Consider the following 20,570-nt stretch of genomic DNA (forward strand, 5'->3'; position numbering starts at 1 on the left):
TGTGTGTGTGTGTGTGTGTGTGTGTGTGTGTGTGTGTGGCGGTATCGGATCGGCCAGTTACCACTGTGAAGTAAATCATCCGTAATTTCGTCCAGTATCGGCCCGATACCGATACCCAGTATCGGATCGGCGCATCTCTAGTTCAAACATTAAAAAGGTTGGATAAATCTTGAGTTTCTGATGAGCTTTTATCAGAAAAGTAACTTTACTAAACTTTACCAAATGGAGACAAAAAGTTGAATATTTACCTGAAATGGCAAAAAAAAAAAAAAAATGGAAATACTTTGGAATTATACTCATAGCTGGTCCATGTTTGGCCTCACTGCTAGTTTTAAAATCAAGCATCCATTAAACACTGGCAGAACAAATGGTGTGGAAGCACCAATTGAAACCATTTCTGGTCATAACGACACAAAACGTGACATGAAATAAAGTCAGAAAAGAAGAAAAAACAAAAAAGTCCCATCAAGTGCATAATAAGCAACTTACTGTTTATTTATTGTAGATACTGTTAGGTGACATGTGAGGGATTTCTGGAGACTGAAATAGCGACTAACCTTCTCCACCAGAGGCCTCCAGTGTGCAAAAGTGACAAAATGCAGTTTTAAAGGGCCATTGTCTGAAGTCAGTCAGCTGTAAACAGCAAGTCATGGCTTCGTGTAGTTCTACCTTAAACAAACATTTATCATTTGGGGAAGAATTTGTCATTGGTTTAAACTAGAGTTTGCATCCATAGAGATGTACGTTTTCCTTGTAACATTATCGTCGTACAGTATATACACAATACAAGATAAAATAACCGCAGATAGTGTTTATACATGCTTATATATTTCTGAAAAACAAATAATGAAAGCTTTATACATACAGTAAGGCATAGAATATATACAGAACTAACCTAAAAGGAATTAGTATCAAACATCTGTCAAATATTCACACCGCAACAAAACAAAGAATTCAAAACGTTTTATAGTATATACAAAAATACTTATGCAAATGCCCCTAGGAATATCTTAATAGAAAAAATAATAGGAATCTTGTCAGGAGGACATCACATTATATTTCAAACATGCACTTGCCCACAGAGGGTTTTCAGTCCAGCGGTGGGCCACATGTCTACGTGTTTTGTTGTTTTTGGGGTAAGTGTGAATCACTGAGAAAAAGCGGTTCTTGGTGCAGGGATTCTTGGTCTACTGTGCTCGTTGGTCCTCGTTGTGCGGTCCCCCCACTCCCCCAGCAGGACACCTACAGTCCAGTCCAGTCATCTCATACGGACCTGTAGCTCACTGCCCGTCCTACTGGCTACACTTTGGACTCGCTCTCTATGTTGGCAATGTCCCCGTTCCTCTCGGTCTGCTGGCTCTTGCTCTGGGCGTCCAGGCTGGTCTTGGTCTCCTGACCCTCCTGCTCGGACTCCGGCAGCCCCTGCTGGCTCAGCTTGCTGGCCAGCGACCAGGTGAGGGGCAGGCGGGTGCGGTTGGCCATGTCGGCGAGCTCTTTGGCACTGCAGGTGGGTGTGTTGGTCTCGTAGATGTCATGGAAGCTGTTGTAGTCGACCTCGTAGAAGCCGTCCTCCAGCGTCAGGACGGGCGTGAAGCGGTATCCCCACTTGATCTCGCTGCCGACGTATGAGCTCCTGGCCTGACAGGTCATGCCTGCAGACACAACGTGATCATTATATATCGTGTAAAACTAAAATTGATGTTGAAATTGATTGTGAAAGTGTCATAATGTACTTTGATCACAAAAATAAAGAAATAGAATTCTTGTAATAATATAATTCTAATTGACAAATTTCAAATTCACAAATGTAGGCTGACAAATGGAAAAACAAATTTAGTTCAATTTTCTATTGACTTTGAAGAACATATTAAAACATTAAATAATATGAATACAAAAAAGTAATAAAACTGTTAAAATATATAAAGAAGTGTTCCAAAAAGAACAACGATGCCCCTCCTCTTGTTCCCTTTGTGATTTTTGCTTTTTTAAATATATTGTTTATTTTTTACATGAACATTTATCATTATAAGCACATGTCTGTCAAATTGTTTGTTTATGTTGTATGTTCAGTTCTCTGTATGCACATTCATTGTTCAATAAAGTTTGGTTTAAAAAACAAAAACAAAACAAACAAAAGATTAAAAGTTATTGGCCCACCTTAGAGGCTCAGTTCTTTCTCCTTACCTTACTTTAAAATGATTGAGTAACTGTAATTAGCAATGCAGTTCACTGAACTACAAACAAAATGGAACCTAATCTGATTACATTTGGATTACTTCCAGATGAAACAGTTCAAATATTGCACCTTATTCTAAAAAAGTGGACGCAGCCACAAAATTTTGACAAATCTTCTTTTTTTGTGTCTTTTTCTATTTTCAATGCAAATAAATCCTTTTTGCACATTTGGCACTCACAGTTGGCCAAATCAAACTACCCTTTTAAAAACAGTACTGGCACAGATACAGAGCTGTGTGCCGTCTGTATTCTACAAAACTGGATGCTGTTTTTATTGCTGCCGTGGTCGTATTTTTTATTTTATTTTTTTGGTACTGTCACTTTTCAGTGATTATAGGCTCATTTTTTTGCTACACTATGAAGTCCTGCAGCTCTGTGGAAACAACACAACCATGACAAGAAGTAGAGAGAACCTAAAAGTGTCTTTTGTGCAGATTAACAAAGTTATAGTACCATAAATCATAAAAACGAAAGGGGGAAAAAAACAAGTTTAATTTCTTTGATTATTTATTTTACAAAAATAAAAAACCTGGAAAAACATACCATTCAAAGTACCCACATGTGTTATTAATACTGGGGAAAAAAAGGTGGCTCCACACACCATGTATATTTTACCACTGATATCTATTTTTTCCCCCCATACTTGTCCCCTGTCTTCCTTGTGTAAACACTGCCTGCAGTTAAACCAAAAAGTCCCAGATTTTTTGTGATATGACTTTTAGTCACAGCTGAGTCTCTGATTGGCTTCATGGTTGCACCGCGGATTGCAGAATTTATTTTGTTTTTGTTTTACAAATTGTGACTACAGAAACATTTTTCAATACAGACATAAAGTGATTTCAATGAAATATCACAATTTTGAGCTTCGATTTGGAGACTCTTTTCCACAGAAGAGTAGTTCAAAGTCTGTTGTAAAGTTAAAAATCTGATGATTCTTTCTGTTTCCACTTTTTCTGGCTCTGATAAATGCTGTAATTTTGGTGATTTCTTTAAAGGCCACGTGGAGATGTTGGGTTATGTGACAGAGAAGGACTAATTCAGAACGTTCATCTCCCATTTTCAGTGCAAATAAAAAGAAATTTAAAAAAAATGTCTCCCACAAAGATCTTTAAATCATTAACTTGTCATCAAATATAATCAAGTCATTCTTGACAATCTAACTATAACCTACATACTTTTTTCCAATGCAATCTGGGCTGATTACAGTCACCTAATTACTGTAATCTGTTTCTACCCAACAAACTTTTGTTTTGGTTTGATTTGTCCAGGTGGAGTAATGATGCTGCAGTTTTTAGCCTGTATTTACTCACATTCTTACACCATTATTGTGAGTTTTTAGCATCTCCTTTTTGCATGAATTATTACAGTCTGACTTTGATCCTTAATAAAAACTGAAAGTGTGAGAATTCTGCAACTATAAGAAGCATGTTTTTTTCCTCTGATCACTCAGCAGATTAATGTGCTGAGTATTTATTTGCGATGGACATCAGACAAAAAAAAACGAGATCCTCAGGAAGTGTAAATCACGCTGAATCTAAACGATGTGACCGAGTTGTGACTCAGAGAAGAGGTGTGATTGTGACACAAACCAGAGAGACGGGTATCTTTTAGCAGAGGTTCTCTTCCTTGTCATATGTCTGTGAATGCCTTGCTGCCCCGCACACCTGATTGTTCTCGCTGCTCCCCATCTGCCCTCCCCCGTCCTCTGTCAGGGTCTCCTGGGGGTCTAAAGCGTTCGGAGGTCCATCCTTCACTCTGCACCATCACCCTGCTCCATTATCCTCGTCTGCCAGATGCTACTGTTTCATCGTGTGAATCTCTGCATTGAGGTGCTTTTAAAGTACATTAATTGCCTCCAAACTAAACTGAAATAACTTACTTGCTGTTGCCTGCACCTTTCACCTCGCTTCAACTTCTCGGTGAAAATAATCAGCAGCATATCAAGATTTCAGGCAGCCGCTTTTACAGAAATGACAGCACAGCCCTGTTCTCAGCCTCCTCAGGCAGAACAATCGTTCTCAGGTGGAAACATTTCTGCAAAATGGTCACTGGTGCTGTTTATTCTTTTCCACTTTAGCAGAGCGGCTCTAATAAACGTTATGTTGGCGGTTCGTTCAACTACTGGATGGTTTACTGTGAGATTTTAATCCTCCTAAAGGATGAAATTCAGCAACTTTAATCATCCTCAGACTTTTCCTCTAACAACGTCTTCAGGTCAAAATTTCGGTGCTGCAGCCAAGGACTTTCTCTTCTCTTTGTTGCCTCTACTTTGTCGTATCGAACAAAGACTAAAAAGCAAAAAGATATGATTTTTTTAAAAATTCTGTTTGTGCAAAATACTTGCAAGTCTAAGAGCACGCCAAATGCCTTAGCTGTTCCTTGAGTTGAGCGCTAATTAGCAGATCTATACTCCCAAACAGTGAACTAAGATAATGAATATTGTAGAAACTGTAAGATCTAAACATAAACATATGAACACTGTGAGCTCGTTATTAAACTGTTAGTATTCAGCTCAAAGCAGCACTGTGTCTAATTATCAGTCTCATTGTATTTTATATCCAAGACACTTCAGGATGATAAAGTTAAACGTAAGCTATGCTGGCTGGTATGTTGGAGAACAGCTTCCTTACTTTTTAAAGTTTGTCTTTAAAGTGCTTGGTAGAACTGTGGACTCTACATTAAGACAAATGACATTTCAACATTTACTATCATTGAACAACGGATGGTCAATATTACTTCCAGGAAATTAACTCAATCTCAGCTTAAAATTGTGATATTTCATCACTTTATTATATGTACCCCATTAAAAAATATGCCAAAAATAAACCTTTTGCACCAGAGTACAAAAACAAAAAAATTCTGCGCTCTTTTACACAAATGAGAAGCCATGATGGACTCAGCTGTAGCTAACAATCATCAAAACGAATAAGACAGATTGAAAGAAAAATTAAACAAACTTGGGCAACAAAATAAAAGCAGCATGGCTCAAAAATTGCATAATGAGGAGCAAAGTTATTTGAAGATATTCAGAATAGTCTTTCTACGCTCTGAAAACGTAAGCAGTAAAATATTTACACTAAGTACAGTCAATTTGTGGTCAAACCTGTCGGCACTTGGGAAGAATTTGCACACATTAAGGTTTTTACAGTTTTAAAATAAATAACCAAAGAAATTCAAACACTCATTTTTCTGTATTTTTATGATTTTTGGCTTCATAACTGTTTTCCTAGACAGTAGACATGTCTGAGTCCTCTCTACTTCTAGTCATGGTTGTTCTGTTTCCATAGAGGTGCAGGACTTCATACTGCAGTGAAAAATGAGCCCACAGTGAGTAAATAATGCGACATAAAAAGCAGAACTTGTGTTCAATAAGTCCTACGTCTAAATGTTCCCCTGTATCATGTTTCCAATTACCAGATATCAAGAAGTGAAACGAAACACACTGTCCTCCGTCTGCCACTGTGATGCATCCGTGGACATGAATTTATCCGAACACACCGCAGTCTCTCCATTGTTGGTAATCTGAGCACATTTCCTCCACAGTCGGTTAACTGTAACCATCAAAGTGTAATCACTTTCCAGCGGCGTTTACTTGTGTTTTCCTATTTATCAGTGTGCTCGTTGGCTCAGCTGTCTGCAGGAAACACAGTCCTCTGTGAGCCTCCAGCAGCTGCTGCAAAACACGTCACTCGGCCGTTATGTAATTGGTTCATTTTATTTTGTCGAGGCTGATAGATTCTAACACAAATCGGGCGGCTCGGCACCATGTCGTCTGGCCCGTCAGTATGCAATTTGATCTGGTAATTTAAGGGTGGTGTACTGGGTTTCTCCCACATGTCTCTTGTTGACCATCCCGATGTTTTGGTCGTCCTGCTGCTGGATGTGCCCTGCAGATCAGGACTTTTCTTTATGTTTCATTAAAGCTCCTTCATTCAGTCTCATTCTGAGCATTATCGTGTCACAAAAGGGGTGTTTTAGAATATGACAGTGGGATGAATTTAAATATGTCTGGACTGACTCAAGTGAAGCTGCAGCTTTGGGAAGGGCTTGCCTAAATACACAAAAAAATGCATCTATCATATGGTGATGGAAGGCTAAAATTCTGTAGTTTGGTCACGTGTTAAAGTACATCACAGCACATTTTTAGCTGCATTTGTATTATTGACACATTAACTCTACTAAGGAACACAAGAGGTACAGCTTCTTCCATCATGTCGGCCCTTTCAGTTTCCATTGCAGGGTAAGACTCAACAGCTACGACTCTGATGTGCCCCAAAAAAACAACAAATATCATTTACTGGACGGGACTCCGGCTTTATGAGCATGTAGGAAACAAAAAAACTACAGGTTTGTTATGGTAGCGTGGATGGTACAGTTGACGCTGCTGACGGTGATATTAGAGAGTAGAAGACTGCTATTTAACGAAAACATTTAGAGGACAGAAAAATCAGCATTGAGTCCCACAGGGCAGTTTTTCAGGGCCACTCAGAAGTAATTACACCAGTGTAAGTAGTTCTATCTCTCCTGAAAATGGTCCTAAAAGAGGTTCTACGGGGACAGATTCCCTAAAGCAGCTCGTAAGTGAAAAACAGCATTTTGTTTTCGCTCAGCTGTATTACATTTTAGATAACTGTGATGGTCTCACAGCAAAATGGTTTGTTAGTGTCAGTAACCACTACATATATATGAAAAAAGGATTAATTATATATAATGCGTAACAAAATTATTATGATTCAATTTAGGAATTATTCTGGGAAGTATCATGAATTCCTGTTGCTCACTATTAACAAATAATTGTAAAATAATAATTCAAAGTTGAAAACAAAATATACTTGCCAGCCTATGCAGCCTTATTGTGAACAAAGAAACACAGAATACCCCAAAGGTTTATGTACAATGCAGATCCACATTTACAAACTATCAGACGATAACTTTCATATGTTGGGCAATTTGCATACAATTAAGCAGCACAATCATTACTATTGGAGAAGTTTTAGGGCTTATTAAGAATGTAAAATATACACAAGTTACCAACTGTTAGTGTTGGGACCCAAATTGTATGTTTTTTTTCTTTGTGCTCACCTTTTTCAGGTTCACACTGCTGGCAAGTAGACTATAACTGGATTTCAGTTACATAAAACTTTATTTCCAGCCCATGTGTGTGCTCAGCCTCTCTGAAAGCAAGACAGTGATCTCATAGAAAAGGGAAGCTGTTTTTTTTCCCCCGAACGTCTCATTCGATGTAAACATTAACAAAATAAACATAATAAAATCAACACAATTTTATATAATATATATAAAACTGAAATCAAGCTAACCTGATTGCATATAAGTTCATAGATTAAGTAAACATGAATTAACATTCGCTGTCTAATGATTTATTAAGTGTGAAATAATCACATGAAGTCATAGTAACTTCTAACAGGATTCATGATGCATCCTGCATTGGTTAAGTATGAGTTAAATATATGATTTGTACCCTTATTATGAAGCGTTAACGTAATTTCTGAGGTAGAAGCTAAGAAACATACTCGCCTGCAGTTAAAGTCTGTTTTAGCCGTCAGAAAACCTTGAACGTCATGAATGATGTGAACTGAAATTGGTAAAAGTTCACCTGGTCACAGTTTAGTAAAGAACAAGACGGAAGTTCTTTGAGCTAACTGCTACAATTTGAGCTTGCTGTGCTACATTATGCACAAAACACCATGCAAACTCGCAAAAGTGTACAGCATGTAGGTGAAGCAGCGACTCTTGTTTAGTTTGAGGTTTTACATGTCATTCTTGTACTCTTACTAATGCTGCTACTGTGCTCTAAATATGTGTTTGCCTTTGTCAAATTCAAACAGCCTTCTATAAAAGGAAATGTTCTGTGTTACATTCCCGGAGGAACAGACACATTTTCCTTGCTCTGTTTATTTTAAATGTGACGCTAATTTGTTTTAAACAAGGGTTAAGTCGATGCACGGACATTTTTACATTTTACAGATTAATTTTTAAAACTTTCATGAATTAATCTACGAACAACGCGAGGCTTATGTGTAGCAAGGCTGCTGTGTAGCTGCATACCATGTTTTATGAATAATTTGTTACTGCAACTACATTGTCTTGGATTATTTTATTTATTCATGTAGTTTGCATTTCACTAATGCTTTAGAAAAAAGATTGGACATTGTGAAGCTCTCGTTGTGTTTGGGCTTTCCCTTAAGAAGTTGCATTTATGCAGGAGCAAACCTGTGAATGTTGTTTTTACACAAGTTGCCAGTTTGTGCTGGTGAAGATTGTTCATGAGCGAGACACAAAAGTGTGCACCAACTTTCCACAGCTGTTGACATCTTTCATTAAAAGCCACAAATGTCAAGCTGGTAGTGGCACTACAAGAGCAGTCAGGTCGGCTGGATTCATCCTCTGGGCACCATGAATGTCCGTACACAATTTCATTGCAATCCATTCGTTATTGTTCTAGTTGTTGTATCTACGCTCAGATGTACGTTGCTATGGATAAAAGGGTCCGCCAAATGAAACTGTAGGATTGTAGAATTGGAGTTAGTGATCTTATTTTATTGGTTCATTCATTCAGTGTTGAGCACGGCTGCAAACCAGATTTGTTTGTACTAAAACTCCACAATTCATTCTTTCTTATTTCAAAGGAAAGAGTCGAGGAGTTTTTAAATATCATGGTAAATATCATTTATAGAATCGATCAAACTAAACTTGCATTTATCTACCTAAAGATGGTTTGATGACCTACTTCTGAAATGCAGTAAATACAGATAAGAGATTGTGAGCAGAGACAGTGGCTGTTTCCTAAGATGTCATCACAGATATGATCAGATCATTAGTTGCAGATCAAGTGTCAGTTTTCTCTGATAAATTACTGCCAAAGCTAATGCTGTAAGAAAAATCAGCCCCGTTCCAACTGAACTCTATTGAATTTGAAAAAAAAACAAAAACAAACAAACACTAAACTAAACACATAATAGTTGAAATAATTGTATATTTAACAATATTAGTGATCGTACATCATGCAGATTGGGAGCAATGGGTTGTAGTGACCAACCTAAAGACAAAGATTTTGTCACCATAGAGCCATGCTGTTAGCATTTATGACTGTACTGATTGTTATATATATTACATACTAATGTGTGTGAAGGCACATGTGGCATGAAAGTTGCTGTGTAAGTGTCCCTGTGCAACACTAGCTCCTCCAAACTCCTCTAATCCAACCTCTGACTTCACGCATGTGTCGACTCACCTGTGGCCTCCACCATCCCCTCCAGGATCACGACAATTTCCAGCTCTTCCTTGGCCAGGTGGGCCTGTGAGATGTCCCAGAAGGGGCTGTTCTGGTTTATCTCATGGCAGATGATGAGGGGCGATACCAAGAAGAGCCTGTCGTCTCCCGTGTTGTAGCCCACGTTTATGTCCGTCTGGTTCAAAGGGATGAACTCCCCCTCCTTGGTCTGCTTAGACTTGATAAGCTTGGCCCTGATTGAAGCCTCGACGATGTGCGAGTTTCGGAGGTCTCCGACTCTGAACATCAGGCACAGCCGTCCATCTCGCATCGAGATGACCGCGTTGGTGGAAAACACTAGTGTCTCAGCTCGTTTCTTGGGCTGCGAAATCTTAACAAACATGCAGCCCACCATGAAGGCATTCACGATAGATCCCAGCACTGACTGAACTAAAAGCAGCACTATCCCCTCGGGGCATTTGTCCGTGATGACTCTATATCCATAACCAATGGTGGTCTCTGTCTCAATGGAAAACAGAAATGCTGATACAAACCCATTGAGGTTATTGACACACGGAGTCCACTGGTTATCTGCTATATGGTCCAGGTCACCGCGCAGGTATGCAATAAGCCACCACATGAAGCCAAAGAAGAGCCACGTCACTGTGTACACCAGCACGAAGATGAACAGATTGAACCTCCATTTGAGATCTACCAGCGTGGTGAAAATGTCCGTCAGATAGCGGTACGTCTCTCGGACATTCCCGTGGTGGACGTTGCACTTCCCGTCTTTCTGGACGTACCGCTGGATCCTCCGGGCGCGGTCCATTTCTGCCAGCTGTTTGGGCAGGTCCTCCCGGACCTGCTTTGGCAGCTTGGGCTTTCTGATGATGGCTGGGCTCTCCACATCCTGCTCCATGGGGTTTCTGGGTGGATTCAAGCCTGTGACAGGACAAACATGGGAGTGATTGTGAGTAGGAGTAAGTGCAGGGATGTGTTTTGAATCAGTTCAGATAATGGAAACTTTACAGAGGCTTCAGAGTCAGAGCTGCCAGACTATGCTCTTTATATTATTATTTCATCTAAAACCCCTCAAAAAACAAACAAATAAATACAATAAAGTTATGATATATAATTGACTTTCATGCATGATTGTCATTATAAAATGAAAACCATACACAATATTATTGTTTGTCTTCAACCCTCAGAGCAAGTCAACAGGGTTAGGAAGGCATGTTTTCTATAACAAAGGCAGAAACAATCATTTCATTTTTAACTTGTTGACAGTCCTTGAACTAATCATATGTGATGTATCAAAAAACCTAAGGGTAAACTTGTAGGATTTCATCTTAATTATGTATTCTACACGTCTCACTTAACCATTTGTGCCGACCACATTATGTAAAAAAACAATTCTGTGCTTCTCCACACAGCTGTGACGACTTTAGTGAGTCAGCTGCAACCAAATATCACATTTAAAAAAATACAGGGACGTTTTGGGTGAACTGCAGATTGCGATTACACAATACAGATAAGAGACAAGTATGGAAACAAGTTAAATATATTAGTTGTAAAATATCTATAGTGAAGAAAGTCAATGTTTCCAGTTTTGCTAACATCTGTGAACACAAGTTGTACATGTTGATTCCAGGTTTTTGCAGTTTTGGTAAAATAAATAATCAAAAGACATTTCTGAGTTCTCTCTACTTCTCGTTCTCTGTTTCCATTGAGGTAAAGGACTTTATATTGCAAAAGTATAAATGTGACAGAAGCAAAAGAAATGTTTATAACTCAAAGAGTTAATAATCATATACATTGTTTTCCAATTAAACATTAAATATCTGTGCTACATTAAGAGTAGGAGCAGTGGGCCTTTAATGATGCTGACATCAGATTTCAAACATTCAGAAATCAAACAGATGAGGAAAAAAAGTCACTCAGATCAGAAGTGGATGATAGAATATTTATACCAATAAATATGTATTATATTTTAGATATTCAATAACCATAACCTCGTGTGTTTTATTATTCTGTGTGCACATTAATCCCAAATCTGTTTAAAGATTCTGAGTTTCTGCATTGCTTTGAAGCAGCAATTTAAATTTCATGGTATTATTGAGCAATGACAATAAAGGCATTCTGTGCGTCGTAATTAGCACAACCCAACTGTGTTTATGTAGACCTCCGCCAACAGCCAAACAACTGAACAACAGGAAAACTTCTACATCTCATCTTCTTCGCCCTCTTTTCAGCAGCAAAGCTGCCAAACTGACTGCATTTTAGTTTAATGATTGCAACGTGATCTGACAAAATCAGCATGAATCCAGGTCAACGACAACAGCCGCGGTTCATCGTCAACGTTTAAAATGTGTAATCATAGGAAGAGGTAAAAATTAAATAAAGTCTTGTGTGTCTGTAGGCACAGTTTCTGTTTCTGTTGTCAGAAACAAAGAAGACTTTACAGATTAAACTGCAGCCCCAAATCACAACATATTAACCCTCTGAACTCCAAAGACCTCAGCTTAAAACGACTGTGAAATGTCATCAAAATCTAATCATTGTACACGTCTCATTTAAAAATTCACCAAAAATTATTTTTTACAGATTATGTTACCCCCAAAAAAAAAAAAAAAAAAACGAGTAAGCAAAACCGAGACGTCACTAGTGACTCAGCTACAACCAACAGTCATGGGAAAATACTTCAGGGATTTTTAGCTGACATGCAGGCAGTGTTTATAAAGAGCAGAGATGAAACAGGTATGGAAACAAATTCAAATGTGAGTAGCTTTAAAAATATAGTATAGAGTCTTTTCCCTTTTTTTTTTGGTACTGTTAATATCTTTTTGAGAAAATGCTGAACATGCTTATTGGAGTTTTTTTTTTTTAATTTGTAAAATAAATAATAAAAGAAATTCAACCTATTGAATTGTGATTTCCTATTTATGATTTGTATCTTTATAACTGTGCCATAATGCATAAAAGACATGTTTTAGTTCTCTCTACTTCTACTTCATGGTTGAGCACGATTTTACATTGCAGTGAAAAATGAGCCTGCTGTGAGTAAAAATGTAACAGGAGCAAAAAATAAATAAAAAGACAACATCCCAGAAACTGCTCGGTATTCAGAGGGTTAACCAGGACTCATTCCCAAGCTGCTGCAGTGATAAAATCCTCATTTCATATTTACAGCGTCCCCCAACAAAATGGAAAATTCAGGTTTACAGCAACAGCTGCAGTGTGGGTTTGGCTGTATCGACATTCAGCCACTTAAGCCCGAGGCAATTTTGGGAAGTTCTGCCTGTAAAAATACCCAAATTCAGTATCAGCTCCACAACTGTAATGCCAAAATGGACAAACTTGAGCTCTGTGGATGAAAGACATTCTGGGAGCCTGTCTCCATCACCAGACCAGAGAGATTACAAAAACTTGAGGAGTTAATAACAGCCTTAGAATGATGAGTCAGTGAAACGAATGTTATTGAACCTGTTCTAAAAATTCTACCAAATTTTGATGCAACAGGAATAAAGCACAAAGAATCCTACATCCATTTTAGTCATAGTAGTAGTAGGCAGCCTCTCCACTGAGAGAAACCTCAGCAGCCTTCTCCAGCCCCTTTAACAACACTAAAAGAGTTCAAATGTATGATCACAGAGAAAGTTAGAGGCAACGCAAGCCTGTTTGCTCCATACACACTGAAACACCAAGACCGCATTTTTATATTTACACACCGTTTCGTTAAAGCTCTGTTTTGGAGCGAGGAAAAATGTTTAAGTCTGGAAGGTGTGCGAATTTAACCGACGCTCTCGGATTGACTGGCATCCACACAAACAAGGCATGCATGCAGATAATATCATAAACAATAGACCTCCTACTCTGCCATTGTTTGAAGTCCGGTACGCAGATTCTCCAGCAGTAGTACTAAACAGTCTCAGCATGAAACTGTGCGGCTACGGTTTGCTGCCGAGGGAAAACGTGTCAACACCCACGCCGCAAAAACAGCAAACTACACTTTGTCACAGTGGCTCATGCAGTACCAGAGCCAGTGTGTAACAGCGAATTAAGGTGGTGATGCTTCGTGGGTGCTCGGGAGCTCCTCGGCACCCACGGGGAAGACGTATTGTGAGGTGATCACATCCGAAGGAAAAGGAGGAGAAATAAAAATGTCACCTAAACTACGTCCTCCTCTGCATTTAACTTACTTGGTTGTCCTGACTGTCAGTTTTGGATTTCTTGTGAACTGTTTCCGTCTCTTTTAAGTGCTTCTCTACATTTTTTAGCTCAGTTTCAGGTCAAGGTAGAGGTCACTAAATGCAACGACACATTCAGGATCTCTACTCTGCAGCTTTTCGGTCCATTTCTCTCTCCGCCACCCACACTATCCCTCGTCAAGTTAGCTTTCCCTACAGTTTCCCACTGTCCTGTAGTATTTTGTCTGTGTTGCTCTGAGGCTTGAACAGGATTTCAACAACCTCTCTGGCATGCACAAAACACTCAAATCCAGTTTTCAAACACCTCTGAAGTAAGGCAGTGCACATTTATGAACATTTTAACTCTAAAAGCCTGCAAGCATTTGTTAGTGTGCAGCAAATAGTAATTCAACACGACAGAAAAGATAAAGCTTTCCTGTGTACGTACTGTACAGAGCTATTCGTGCTGTAATGTTGGTATCTTAACGTGGGTTACACTGGTGCTTTAAAATGTACAGCTGGGTTTAATGCCTTTTAAAATAAAGCAGTGGAATTTAACCAACAGTTTGCAGGTTATGGATACGGCTGAACAATCTGGGAAAATATGTATTTAAAATTTTTCTGACAAATGTTGTGATTTAATTTGCAATTTATTTGTTTAAAGTCAAGCTTCTGTTCAATATTTACGGCGTAATAGATGAAAACATGATGGAGCACTGAGACACCATCAAAAATGTGACGATAATGAAATGTATTAAATGTTCTGTTTTCGTACCTTACCACTGTTGTCTTTGGCAGACACGCCTCTTGTTATTATTTTATTGTTCAACACTAATAGAGAACATGGAAGGAGACATGAGTGTCGCACGTAGCAAAGGTTTCTAGCTGATGTCAAACCTGGAACACTGCAGATATACAATAATAAAATATTCATATAACACACCTCAAGTGCTTTGACAGAATTGCACGCAAGCAAACACAATGAATGTCAACCAAAATAAGGAAGAAGCTGAAAGAGCAACGTACAATAGCCAGCCAAATAAACACTATCATTCTTTTAACAATTTACTGCTAGTTTACAGATATTCTGTTTTGTGAATTTACCGGTAACTAGTAAAATCACAGAAAAAAATTATATTCATTTACGAATTAAGCCTAAAGAAACTGTAAATAAAGCCTAAATCAGAAATCTGTATTGTTAAAAATGGCAGTTCATTCATTTACAACATTTGACTCTAATATTACACTATTTATTTATTTATTTTTAACTTCATTTGCTGTTATTTAAAGAAAATTGTACATATATATATGTATTAGAAAAACAAACTAAAATTCATCACAAGGTAGCAATTCAAAATATATTGGAATATCAGGGATGCAAATTTTAAACAATTTTGTAAACCGATAATTCACAGCTTTATCAGTCAATAGATAATCCGCTAACACAAACCGAGTAAAGTAAATATAATTCCATATGCTGTTATAATTATGTTTGATAACAGACATATGTGTTCTATTGGCCTGCAGGAACACAGTCCTAACCGATCTTAAGTTGTTTAGAATACCTGAGCTCTGGTTGGGAGGCATTAAATGTCACAGAAGACTTTGTCATGGTGAGTCCTTGGGTCACTACAGTACTGAACAGTAAGAAGCTTCATCTGGTGGCACTAGAGGTGCTACAGCTAATCTTTAATATAGTTCTGGCATGCACATCCCTCATCTTCTGCTGTATCCATTCATATATTATTAATTGGCGAAATTATTAAACGGCAATTAATTAACCAACCATTAATCAACCATTGATCACTAACATCCGTATAGAATAAATATGGATCTAATTACATTTTCCACAACAGATTAGGTGGTTGCACAAGCTCATAATTCATATTTTGGGAGTAAAAAAAAAAAAGACCCAGCGCTGAAGAGAAAAGACCCGCTACTGTCTAAGGTATTACTGCATTCATTAAACACATTCTAGTGTTCATGTTTTTACTGGGGGAATAAATGCATATGTTGTAAATATTAAGGAGGACGTATACGACTGAACGGTCCCTGTGCTGGTTATCGTGCACATAGAGCTGGACAATACAGAGGAAAAAACTAAACATGGTAGAACACTGTTACGTGATCGCTCTGTTGTGGCTGTCACATTAAAAGTTTTTTTTGTTTTTTTCTTAGTCCCTCCGGCTGTGCTGTGGACTGACCTGAGATCAGAGCAGATTTCCTTTACTGTGCCTAAGCCACCATCAGTGTTTCTACCACTGGAACAAATGACTGTGTTCAAGCCGTTCTGCTCTCCATTCACGGGGGAATATTATGAGCTTGAGCAGCGCTGGTTTCCATGGCAACGCACAGCTCAGTCTACCAAGTGCTCACAATATAGCAGGAATGTGCTGGATGAGGCCACAGCGTTGGATAACATTTGTCTGTTTCATCTTGTTTCAGCGGGCCCGAGGAAGAACAATGTACTGGATCCGCTTTGTGCATTGAGCTGCCATTCATGTAACATCTGTTTTTCCCTAATACTGAATATCTGTGAATTAAAATATTACAACACAGGCCCACCGAGAGGATGTGTGTAATGTGGGACTGAAAATTAAATTACCAATAAAAACCAATATAATAAAAACAGTGCTGCTAACTCTCGCAGGACTTGAGTCACGTTGAATTGAATTGAATTTGTATATTTGATATTTTTATATTAACGGCAACTACCTTTGTGAAAGATGTGTCCTAGATCATTTAAACCTGACTACACTTCCTCTCCAGCTACACAAACTGTTGTAGCACCTTTCAGCTTATTGTTTTGGTTTTGCAACCAACAACTTTACCTTTTTGGTTTACTCTCACTGCTTTTACAGCTTCCCTTTGACTGCAGCAGGCAGCTTCTCAGCAAAAGAGCTCGACAAAAACCACTTTATAATACCTGCACCAAATATTACCAACCCAGTGTGGCTTGTTTTATGTGAGATAGTCAAAAGTAACTATCAAAAGAAATCAAACTTCCACTACCTAGACTTACAAAGACATGAATGTACAAATAGAAGAAAAACAGTTCTTTAAGATTATCATGAATACAGGAATAACAATTTTAAAGCTGTAGATGGAGGTGTCGTAAACTAGAGAATAAAGGAAAACTATAGTGGTGGAGCCTGTTTAATGCTGGAAGCTCACATGTTTTAGAAAGGCTTTGTAAATATAATGGCACAATTCAGGGACTGCATTTGAAGACTGAATGCATCGCAGCGGCACGGCAAAGGCTGTCACATTTCGAAGGCTCTTTCAAATGCGAATGACAAAAAAAAGTGGATTCTTCACAGCCCAACTTATCCCAAGATTTGTTGTGCTCAGGTGATGGTTGGATTATTGACAGTACGGGGGAGTACGCCAGTTTAACTCTGGTAGCCACATGTTACACTACATACAAACATGAATGCATGTGTTGTGTCATCTCCAATGTATGACAAAACAGAAGAAATAAAATTAAAATAAAAAAAGTCTGTTCAGACAATGATAGCATCCTTTGAAGCCTTAGCTTTTGTAGACCATGTCCATGTGGCGTCATCACAGCACATCTAACAACCGACCATTTGCTAGAGCTCTCCAATATGCCCCTATATGCAGTTTTTTGGTAAGAACATAGGTAGAATTACTACCAAAAATTCATGGCAACTAAACAATTAATCCTTCATTCCATACAGCAGGCTTCTTCTTTTTTTTTTTTTTTGCCACTTTTTTTTTTTTTTTTTTTTTGCCACTTACCATCGATTTTAATGTCTGTAGCTAGCTAGCTATTACAATACTAATACTAATATTGACTTGTGTTACAAACTCTGCCAACAGTTGACTTGTTTTAAACAAGAAAATTAAAAAAAGGTCCAAAGAAATGCATTTAACGGGCTAAACATTATGTAAAATTGTGGTAAAAGACTGAGCTTAAAGTTAGACATCCCCAGTGTAATGCTAGCATCACTAGCAGTCGATGATCCACAGAGAGGACGTGTTAATAAAACAGCATTTCCTTAGTACTAATATCATGGTATAACATTATAAATAAAAATGGACCTCAAGCAAGCCCTGCAGATTTTAAATTTATTGTTTGTTTCCTCAGTATACATCTCTTTTACAAAAATAGGAGTGCAAGCTTGTTCAAAACTAACAAAAACAGCAAGACATAGCTGCTAACGTTAGCCTAAACTCTGTTACATTAACAGCTACACTTGGCTTTCACACAAACAACATAACAGCGCAAAAGGACTCTGTTTTTTGCCAATATACTGTAAAACTACAAAGAAATATAGTTATCTAATGATATGTTTACTTTTAGCTATGGAAGAAATTCTAAAACTAGTAGTCGTAAGCTCGCTAACATGCTAGCATTAGCAGCTAACATTGAAGCAGACAAACTTAATTGAAATGCTTTCCTTACAATTTTGCTTATGTGTTTTTGATATTTTCGAAAAGGAGAAAAAATAAAAACAGTTCAGTTTTTCTTTAATACCCTAAATGCTAGAAAACACAGAAAATGATTTCTATTCTTTGTTTCAAAAACACAAAGAAGAGACAAAAAATATTTTGGGTGTCAGAGTCAAGCAATAAAAAACTAATCAAACTCGGCCCATTTTTGGTTTTGGGTAATTCCTTTGTTTTTATTCAGTTGCGGCGCCATAGCTGCTGAAATATGAGAAATCATGTTTTATCCGCAATTCTGGCATGAGGACGAGTCTAGACACTACATTAAACATGAGCCTCAGGTGCTGCTGCCATGAAAAAGAGGTCAGTCTAAAGCAAGGATCAGAGCGACTGCAAATTCAAAATGCTTCATCGTTGTATTTGCTTAATTCACTCACAGCTGACCCAGAAATTAAAAATGAATTGATGCGATCTGCAGATTGTGTTCTCAACATCCCTTTCTCTCGCCGCAACAGAATTTCAAGCCAAATGTCGACACAGGCTTCTACCTGAGACTTTTTACTGAAGAAGCAGATATTTTCAACACAGTTCTTAATTTTACTTTTGTCAGTCCAAGCCACACAAATGTTCCAATAGTTGGTCATGCAACACTGTGTATACGTAAATGAATGGGACTTATATTTCCAAAAGCGGAAAACAGCTCCCCTCATAAATTTACTATCAGAATCACCGGAGGTTACTGCATACAAGATGGTCCGTTTCACTGATGGTTACACAAGCGCTGAAAAGCAGATCTGGCCTGCAGCAGGATGTGGTGCAGGAAGACGTATTGCGTAGGATGAACGTCAGCTTGAAGGCTAAAGTCTGACGACACGTGTGAACACATCAGCAGACAAGAATTCTGTTCGGGATCCAGTTTTTAGATCTTTTTTACTTTCTCTGATGTGTTGTTGACCAGGTAGCTGGATCCAGATGTGCCCAAAGTCAAACCGAGGCCGCATGGGGACGCAAGCTATTTTTAGGCATCCAAACAGCTGAGCACTGGCACTAAAGATGCCACATTCAAATTAATTTTCACATCTTTTCACAGTTTTTCTCAGGAAATAGCATCATGTGTTTTGGGTGAGCCAAGGGGAAAGACAGGCCTGGTTAGTAAATTGTCAATAAAAGGGATCAGATTTATCACCCCAAAGTAATTCATCAAGTCTTCAGTGATCGTTAGAAACTCATTAGTAAAGGCTAATGGCTTTATTTATTATTGATTAATTGAGTTTTGAGAGGACATTTGAGTGTTGAACCGAGGGTCTCCACAACGATTTAAAGAACTACATGGTGTGTAATCGCCATCAAAATGGAGTTTACAGTCTCATTATAAATGGGTTGGCTAATCCATAAAGCTTTTACTGTTCACTCACTTTAAACAAGGCAAGTAATAAACTACAACATCAAAATTCATGATAAATGTCTTGGTTCAAGTATTGCACTAATCCTACATAACATTTAGTCTATGAATTTGGATATGGCTGACTGGATATGTATAACAGATATCCATAATTCGCTTTTCCTAGTTAAAAAGAACATTTTTCCTCCGGCAAATGACATCGCTTTGACTGTTCATGTTTACTGGATTTCTCATTACAGATATCGACAATAAACACAACTGAATTATAACTAGTTGTAATGTCAGTGTCAGATATCTACAGTTTAATTCTGACTGCTCATAATTCTAATTTATATTTCACTCATAATTCTAGATCTTTACCTGTGATGTCCTTTTTTTTTTTTAGATATCTTAAATTAAGCTTGAATAAGTCAGAATTAGATGGTAAGTATCTCAAACTAGTATTCTGTCTAGTTGAAATGTACTTATAAATATCTTGAATTTGAATTTTGACGAAGCAAAATTATGTTTCCGGTATCTGTAGTTATGTCACAAAGTACGGCGAGAGAGGTTGTTAAGGTGTCTGGATTTTTTTCGGAATTTTTGGACCATTGTGCGTCACGTGATGAACATGGAAGTTGTGGGAATGAAGTTTGGCCAACATGGCAAAATCACTGCATGATCCTGTACTTTTCCTGGGGATACGACACAACATTTAACAGTAAGGTATTGTAGGGTACCCTGGAATTGAAGGGGAAAAAAATTAGAAAATATATTAACAGAGAGGCAAAAAATAAGAGCACTGGATGCTGCTATTAAGGTACCCAGAAATAATTACGGCAAACAGATGAATTTAATGTTAATTCAGTATTTCTATCAGTTGTTTGTAGTTTTATTGACTATGTGGAGGTAAAACTATACAAACAAGTTCTACATAGAGATTCTAAACAGTTACACCCAGAAACTGTTGTGTAACCAACGAACTGAACCATCTGACAAAGCCAACGTTAGCTTGCTAAAGAGCTAAAATGCTAATGAGGAATATGACCGAAAATTTGATAAAAGCTGTTTAATAATAAAATATCCTGAAAATTTTAAGTGAAATTTCCAAAAAATAACAGAA

At 37.9% G+C, this 20,570-nt stretch overlaps 1 protein-coding gene across 2 annotated transcripts; it reads right to left on the minus strand.

The window, feature by feature from the left end:
• Nucleotides 1-1,289: 1,289 nt before the first annotated feature.
• LOC103371651 (potassium inwardly rectifying channel subfamily J member 9) lies at nt 1,290-10,385 on the minus strand. 2 transcript variants are annotated; one of them, XM_008301044.1, is made up of 3 exons: nt 9,488-10,385; nt 1,412-1,652; nt 1,300-1,357 (listed from the first exon to the last, which is right to left on the minus strand). In XM_008301044.1, the coding sequence occupies exons 1-3, from the start codon at nt 10,383-10,385 to the stop codon at nt 1,300-1,302; spliced, it is 1,197 nt and encodes a 398-aa protein (XP_008299266.1). The 2 variants fall into 2 exon arrangements, with proteins under 2 accessions (XP_008299265.1, XP_008299266.1); XM_008301043.1 differs by having other exon boundaries at nt 1,290-1,652.
• Nucleotides 10,386-20,570: the final 10,185 nt, after the last annotated feature.

The sequence above is a fragment of the Stegastes partitus genome, unplaced genomic scaffold, assembly GCF_000690725.1.
Source record: "Stegastes partitus isolate 25-593 unplaced genomic scaffold, Stegastes_partitus-1.0.2 Scaffold1624, whole genome shotgun sequence".
Taxonomy (NCBI): domain Eukaryota; kingdom Metazoa; phylum Chordata; class Actinopteri; family Pomacentridae; genus Stegastes; species Stegastes partitus.

Bases quoted from the DNA above. Each gene is read 5' to 3' on its own strand.
- LOC103371651 (XM_008301043.1), bottom strand. From the start codon at position 10,385: ATGGAGCAGGATGTGGAGAGCCCAGCCATCATCAGAAAGCCCAAGCTG. The intron at 1,653-9,487 runs GTGAGTCGACAC...TTGTGTCTGCAG, and splicing joins GGGGATGGTGGAGGCCACAG to GCATGACCTGTCAGGCCAGG.